The sequence below is a fragment of the Morone saxatilis genome, unplaced genomic scaffold, assembly GCF_004916995.1.
Source record: "Morone saxatilis isolate NCDOM2014 unplaced genomic scaffold, NCSU_SB_2.0 Contig1, whole genome shotgun sequence".
NCBI classification, from domain to species: Eukaryota; Metazoa; Chordata; class Actinopteri; family Moronidae; genus Morone; species Morone saxatilis.
The window spans coordinates 16,488,846-16,497,232 of record NW_023339651.1 but is presented as its reverse complement, the minus strand read 5'-3'; the positions used below and the strand labels follow the sequence as shown (position 1 = coordinate 16,497,232).

The 8,387-nt window shown below is 36.6% G+C and overlaps 1 protein-coding gene across 1 annotated transcript; it reads right to left on the bottom strand.

Annotated features, from left to right (window-relative positions):
• Positions 1–3,732: 3,732 nt before the first annotated feature.
• ccl34b.8 (chemokine (C-C motif) ligand 34b, duplicate 8) lies at positions 3,733–5,959 on the bottom strand. The gene is made up of 4 exons (XM_035665054.1): positions 5,747–5,959; positions 5,025–5,181; positions 4,267–4,345; positions 3,733–4,066 (listed from the first exon to the last, which is right to left on the bottom strand). The coding sequence occupies exons 1-4, from the start codon at positions 5,814–5,816 to the stop codon at positions 4,040–4,042; spliced, it is 333 nt and encodes a 110-aa protein (XP_035520947.1). The 5' UTR covers positions 5,817–5,959; the 3' UTR covers positions 3,733–4,039.
• Positions 5,960–8,387: the final 2,428 nt, after the last annotated feature.

Genomic DNA, 8,387 nt, shown 5'->3' with positions numbered 1-8,387 from the left:
CTGTGTGTGAAGATTGACTCGAGCTTTATTCTTCTCAGCTGCCGGAAGCTTGACACTAAACATGCATTTGTTTGTCTTATTTTGAAGGATTGCTCAAGCTCCTGAGGAACAGTGACTTTAAATAGGTTGTTGTTTCTATTAGTGATGGTGATGGTGACGGGAGGACCAAAGTGTTTTGAATTTGAAGCAAAATTGCAACATCTGCTGGTCAGTTATTGCATTTAAATGGATGGATTCAATCCACGATTAAACAGTTTGTAGGAATACACGTATTCCATTTTGTGTTCACTTAAAAAAACCAATGTTCTAGTCCTTTCTCCATGTGTTAACTATTCATGTATCTCCTCAGGGCCTGCTTGAATATAAGAGGTGTAAGAAAACTTTAAAAAAAACACACAAAATATGAAAGCATTTCATTCATATCTGTGAGAAAACTAAATGAAATTGTTATTTACTAAATAAACCACCGCACACTGGAATGACTTTACTTACATTCACAGAGTCTTCACTCTCTGATTAACAGCCTCATCCTGCATTAGAAAAGTACAAAAAGTAACAACCAAAGAGAACAATTAGAAGGAAACACCAAATTTTTAATAATGAATAATTGTTAAAATATTCCTCCTAAATACAGACTGTAATCAGTAAAATTAATCTCTGATCAATATTCACAGGAAATAAACTGCTCAAAATTCCTCCAAAACACTTGTTTTACACAAACTCCCTACAGTTATTGTCTTCACAGTTGTCTGTACAGTTTCAAGTACATATACATTGATACATCAGTATCATCATATCACCACACTTTAAATTGCAGTGAAAATGTTAAATTTGCTGCTAAATCTGGGCTCTAAACATTTCTTTTTCCTAAAAATGAAGGCTGTGATTTTTCTTTCACACATTGTCAAGGTCTGTATCCATATATATGTATGTAGTAATGGCACCAAGACTGCACATATAAGACTCAAAAGTATTATATTAGTTACAGAGTCCAACAAAGACATACTGCAGCTAATATTCCGATGCGTATTAATTCAATAGACAATGTGAATTAAGAATCTTAAAGGGGGAAAAAAAAGGGAAGATTTCTGCTTTGGAAGTCGTGATGCATCATTTTCATTTTAGCCGACCTTTCAGAAGAGGGAGCAACATATCTGATTCTGTGGAGAGAAAAACACATTAGGCTCATTAGTGGATAATGAAGAAGGAATTCACATTTAGCGTCGCAACTGTACATCACTTTGGGTTTTGTTATCACGGGAATATGGAATATATATTTTTTCAAAAAACAAAAATCATGAATGGGATTTGGTCATGACTGTGAAATTTCTACCTGAAAGTGTGTCTTCCAAACTTACTTCTTTTAACACTTTGAATGTTCTCTTGAGCCACCTGGCTGCTGGGTCCACACACTGGTGTGTTCTGTTCTCAGTAGTGAAGCTGTTGAGGTGCAAAGGTAAAAAAGGGACACAAACATTCAAATTTTTCTTGAAAAAATAATTATGGAGAAAAATCATGTGTACTGTGTAGTGTCTCCTACAGACTTCACAGCCCGTTCTCATTCCCAGGTCGTCAAATACAGACGCCAGCAGTTTTCACTCAGTTGCAATCTGTAACTTCACCACTAGATGCCACTAAATCCTACACACTGGTCCTTTAAAGGGCAGTTTTCCAAAAAAATCGTACAGTGTATGCCCAGCTTAAACCAGAACAGTAAAGTTACGGGCCATAAAACCAAAACAATGAGCTCAAAGACGCTATAAAGCTATAAATTATATTTTTGTATTTTTCATTAGTTTTTATTTCATTTTTGATTTTTGTTTTGAATTCAGTTTAGTTTCCAGCGGGTTTTCTACTTTCAGTTTAGTTTTTATTGTTTAAAAATGTTTAGCTTTAGTTTAGTTTTTATTAGGTTTTACTACTACTACTAGGTGCCAGATATCTCTACTTTACATTAATGCTGGTTTGTCTGCTTGTGATTAGCTTCGCGTGAGACTTTTTCTGACACAACCCACCCAAACACCGACAGAAAACAACAGTGTACGAGTTAATACTTTTCCTTACATGAATGCCCGTATATTACAATGAGAAAATGTGGTTTCTTTCTGTTCAAAGCAGGAAACAATGGGTTCTCTGACGCGGGCCTTTGAGGCTGTCATACAGCAGGGGGGAATGACATGTCCTGGACTCCTGCCCACAGGCCTGTAGCACTGAGGACACCCTAAAATGCAGCGCAAACACACAGAATAACATTAGTAACAATAGTAAGACTGCTGAGGGAAAATATCCCTCATCCAGGGAGAAGCTTTTTGATTTAGTGGATGAGAGGTTTTCTAAACACAAATCTGGAAAGTGACTGATTGATATTCTGTTCTCTTTGACTCTGGGTCTCAGTTGCACAGTGTGTGCCAAGCACAGACTGAACAACAGGAGGAACAGCTGTGACGAATTACCTTGAAGTCATTTTTCATGATATGCTTGCATTCTTGTCTACCCCCATTACACCCCACCAGTACAAATTTGACCACTGGACTCTCTCCATTAACATTCAATACAAGTAATTAAATTTAAAATTAAATTCAGTCTGTGCCTTGCTATTTCACTCTCAGTTCACTGTTATCAGCTGTCCTTAAAAGACGCCACTAGTGAAAGCCACACTCACCTTGTTCGGGGAGGATCAGCAGTAAATACACGAGACACACTCCAAACCTGGAGGAGAAAGGCATTCTGGGTCGAGGTACGATAATGAGCCTGATTCTGGAGGGTCACTGAACAAACTTTTGTTGAATCAGGTACAGAATATGAAGACGGTTGTAAAGCCGGAGTGTTTGCTGTAGAGGGAATGCGTGCTCTGGGAGATGATCTGTAGGACACAACTGCACAGCTGCAGTGTAATGGCCAAAACATCTGCATTGGCTGTTGTACAGACTTGAGCATAACCAATATGCACTCCACCCCCCAAATTCCAGACAAGATACATAAGTTAGACCAGACCACAGGGTGTTCTTATTTTCAGGTGATTTATAAGCTAATGAATACGGATAATAATATGGATATTATATTCCATTCCTGCCAGTGGATCCTCCTAAATGTTACATGCTTGACCTTGACCACCAAAGTAAGTACAATTTATCCTGTGGGGGACATGGCTGTGTGTGAAATTTCACTTAAAACTATAAATGTGAATCTCATGGTGGCTCGAAAGGAAAAGTCTGGGGATCACCAAAGTCATTCATCCTCTGGGGACCATCAGTGTCCGTACAAGATTTAAATGGCAATCTGTCCCACGATTGTTGAGCTGTCTACTAAAGCGGTGGACCAACACTGCCATATCTAGAAGTGGGAAGTAAGTCAGTACAAATACTTAATTGATGTAGTTTTTCAAGAATTTGCTCATTGCTTCAATCAGTACTTCTACTTTTAGCAGGGTCTTTTATACAAATTCTTAACAAGTATCTGTACTTCTACTTGAGTAAAGAATGCATGTACTTTTGCACCTCTACTGCTTTAAAAAGCAAATGTGGACACTGTAAAAATGATGTAACGTGGTAGTTTCCCTGTCTCTCAACATGTCCACACAAATAACTATGCAACAATCATGTCTGTGACTGACCACAGGTTGGAAGACATATGATTTTAAGGATCTTGTTTGGTGAAATTTTCAACATCATCATCATCATCATGGAAGCCTCTTTATTTACCAATGAAAACATTTAAAATATTTAAAAAAAGTTTTTCCTCTAGACCTTAAGGTTTTATTTTCCTTTGATATGTTTTACAGATTTCCAAGGAAACATATTGGTATAAAGTGTACATACATTATATCATTGACCAACAGCACCAAGACAACAACGGTCAAAACCGTATTAGTTTAGAAGACAATAAAGATACCTACAAAGACATTATTAACATATATATATAAATATATAAATGTATACAAAGACAGAAAATTGAGAATTTTTTCAAAATAATTAGAAAAAAGTGTTTTTCTGCATAGACTTCATGGTGCATCCTCGTTGTTGTGACAGTCGAAGGTCTCTCACAATGTGACGCAACATATTCCTTTCTGTGGGAGAAAAGGTTCCATATTATACAGATTCAAATTCCCCCATTAATGCTGCATTTGATTTGACGGCTAAACCTGGAACATCTACAGGGACAAAATACAAAAAACCCCACCACACAGTGTGTTCTGGCATAAACTATTTGCTATCTAGAAACAGACGAATGACCAATGAAGGGGTTAAAAATATGATAATGACTTACTGTACTTAATCTCTGGAGTCTTCGTTGGAGCCACGAGGATGTTGGATCCACACACCAGGTTTTATTCCCTTTGGTAAATCTGCAGGTAAGAGACAGAAAAACGAACAAAAAACATGAATGGCAGATTTTCTTTTTTCCAAATATGATCAATGTACAAAAACCTCTACAGTGACACAAGGGCCAATTTGGATCCACAAAGTCTCCAAAACTACATCTCAATGACATCATATGTTAGTGGATGATACAGATGTTTTGTCAAAAGATTTCAACATTTTGAGAAATACTTTTATTACTTTCTTGTTGAGAGTTAGATGAGAATATTGATACCACTCCCATGTCTGTACAGTAAATATAAAGCTACAGCCAGGAGACGGTCAGGTCAGCTTAGCTTAAAATGGAAATAGGGAAACAGCCAACCCAGCTCTGTCCAAAGGTTAAAAAAAATCTATCTTATACGTCTTTATACTAAGCTTATCACCTCCCGATTGTAGACATATACAAACATTAGCTAATCTCGCTAAGTGCCTCCTGGCTTTAGCTGCATATTTAGCGCACGGACATGAACGTGGTATTAATCTTCTTATCTAACTTTTGGCAAGAAAGCAAATATGTGTGTTTCCCAAACCTTGGCCCCTCTCTCACGTTCACATTATTCTGGTTTGTCTGCACATGATCAGCTCTGTAGGGGACACTGTCTTGACACACCACAAGAAAAAAGACCGACAGAAACTGAAGCAAAGTTTGCGTGAGTGACTTACATGTAAGCATGTATTTTACAATTAGAAAATGTGTTTTCATTCTGTATGTAGCAGGCGCTGACAGATTCCTTAATGGTGCCGTTTTGGGTTTCAATACAGCAGGGGGGGTTGACGTGTCCTACAGTCCTTTGATAAGGCCTGTTACACTGATGATCCACTGCAAAGAACACAGCAACACAGAATAATATTAGTATTATTATATTAGTGTTCAGTGTAAGTATTGGTCCAATATGCAACTTATACAAGTGTGATGCAGAATCTTTAAGCCACAGGGGCAGATACATGGAGAATGGACTTTACACTGAAGTAGGAGACATCTTGAAATGAACAGAATTTGCATATTCAGAGAGACTGGGATATTTAATGAGGTAGAAGGAGTAGATGCCTTTTTACTAACTTTAATGTGGATATTATACTTTTTTGAGAAAGAAAACATATTAGACATTATTGTTCCTAGCAGACTATTTGAATGTGTTGTAATGTCTCGAGAGAATCTTAAAGCAATTGTGCAAAGCTCTGTAGGCTTTAAAGGGACCAAAACACCCATTGCCGCTGCATCAGCCAAAACACAGATAAACTGCATCAACAGAGGAGCAGCAGTGATGCAACAATGTTGAAGTAAAGCCTAAGTCTTTTCCCTTTGATTGTTTGCATTGATACATCAATAGATTTTTCCTAACCATGTAAGTTAACCTTCAAACGCTTATTATTCATACACTCACCTTGTGCAAAGAGGAAAAGAGGCATGGTTAAACACAGGAGAGTCAGTCCATAGCAAGCGGAGAAAGGCATCCTTGCTCGTGGCAGTGTTTCTCTGTGCAGCAGATATCTGGTTATAGTGAATAACTGAGAGCCTTGTTCTGGACACTCCAACGCTTGTCAGTGAAGTAAACAGCGATGCTCTAACTTGCAAGAAGAAACATCCTCAGTATAAATGAGGCCAACATGAGGAAACAAGCACCACCTCTTTCCAAAGAAAGAGGAACACAGCTGTGTGGTTTACTCAATTATTTCCCCCAAATGGATGGAATATTGATATGTGTATAAATAGTAATCTGGACACAACAAACAAGAACAAGTACCAACCATGTTACTAAAGTGAAGAAAACATTTAAAGACTTTGGTATAGTTGATACTTGGAGGGAATTACACCAGCCCCTAATGACAGCTATGCTAGAATTGACTATTTTTTTAGGAATAAAAATGAACTATAAATGTGAAATTCAAAGAGCAGATGTATCGGATCACTGTGCAGTTTAAGTTTTAAGTTAAATTAAAATCGCAGTAGAAGTACATTATGGAGGTTAAATGTAGGAATACTAAAAAACAAATCAATAGCGGAAGAGATAAAAAAGACATTACAATCTATCAAAAGGAAAATGACAATGGAGAGGTTACCCCTGTGATTTTGTGGGATGCTCTTAAAGCAGTTATAAGAGGAAAACTTATTGCAAAGACAGCAGCAATTAAAAATGTTAAAGGGGAAGCCTATAAAAAAGAAAAAGCTGTTTTAAATCGAACAGCAACATAAAACTACACGAGACTCCCCACTGCTTCCAAGAATTAAAGAAATCAGGGAAAATATAGATGAAATATTAACGACAGAAATTATGAAGTGTGGAGGCAACCAAATTATTGGCAAAAAGATTTTAAAAAACAACAGGGTGACAGGACAATTCATAAGATAAGGGATATAAATACAAATCAGATAATCATTGAACCCAAAGAGATTGAAACTAAATTTATGAACTACTATGGGGATTTGTATAGCCAACCTCCTTCTGCTGACACAGACCAAATGCAAGCTTCTCTTGAGAAACTAGACTTACCAGCAATTGGGAAAAATCAGAACAACCTTCTGACCGCACCCATTACAAAAGCAGAAATAGAGAAAGCAGTAAATGAACTTAAAACAAACAAATCTCCAGGCATCCAAGAAACACATACTCTTGCACACCATAGGATCAATGATTGACTCACAACACCACACGTGCATACAGTAATGTTAGCTAGCTTAGTTAGCTAGCTAGTGTGAGCTAATTGCAATTTTCATAGAGCCCCTGGCACAAGCAATCAGGCAGAATAAAGATCTTAAAGGGATAAAGGTTAGGAGAGAAGTACATACCATTGGGCTTTTTGCTGACGATGTGATCTGTTTCTTAGAGGACCCAGACATATGTATTCCCATATTAATCAACCAACTTGAGACATTTGGTTTCTGCTCGGGATACAAGCTAAATCTGACTTAAACGCAAGTCTTAACATTCAACTACTTTCCATCTAAAATCATACAACTAAAATATAATTTGAATTGGAGTGCAACAAAAATGAAATATCTTGGGGTCACCTTAACACGAAAAATGTACAAATTATATGAAGCCAATTATATCAAAGTAGATAAGGAAATTAGGAATGATATGGATTGATGGGCTGTCCTTCCATTAGACATTGGTTCTCGAATAGAGACCATACAAATGAATATTCTCCCTCGTATTCTCTACCTGTTCACCCATTGAGATACCTAAGAAACAATTTAAAATATGGGATAAAATCATTTCAGGGTTTATATGGAATGGTCATAGACCAAGGATTAAATTTGAAACATTACAGATTGAGAAAAACAAGGGAGGAATATTTTCATGCAGCACAAATTAGACCTGTAATTTGCTGGTGTGATAAAGACTATGTAGCAAAATAGAAAATTTAGAGCAATTTGTACAATTAAGAGAAATTCAAAGCCTTATTGTGGACAGAGAAGAAACAATGAGTATGATTGAACAGGTGGATATACATTAAAAATGTGGTTTAATTTAGTACAAAAATATAGACTGGAGAAAGAGCTTAGACTAATTCAATGGATAGCCTATGACAGGCATTTTTATCCCTAGTGCTCTTGACCAGAGGTTTAAACACTGGATTACAAGTGGAATAACAGCAATATGTACAGTAATAAAAAACAGGAATTTGATGAGTTTCCAAGAGATTAAGCAAAAATATGAATTAAGTAACCAGGACCATTTCAGATATGTGCAAATAAGGGACTTTTTTGACAAATAAATAAAGTACAATGTAAATTTGGATGAAAATTGAATAATAAGAACCATGATTGGAATCTACAATTCAAAGAAATATAGAATAATATCTACAATATATCTCCAACTCATGGAGAGAAGAGGGAATAATACTTCATATGTCAAACTGAAATGGGAAAGAGAGCTAGGTGCAAATATTTCTGAAGATGAATGGTTACACATTTGGAGAACACAACAGTCAACCACATCATCGCGTGCTTGGAGATTATTTTGTTGGAAGAATTTAATTAGATTCTTTGCCACGCTAGAATTAAGAACAAATACTTATCTG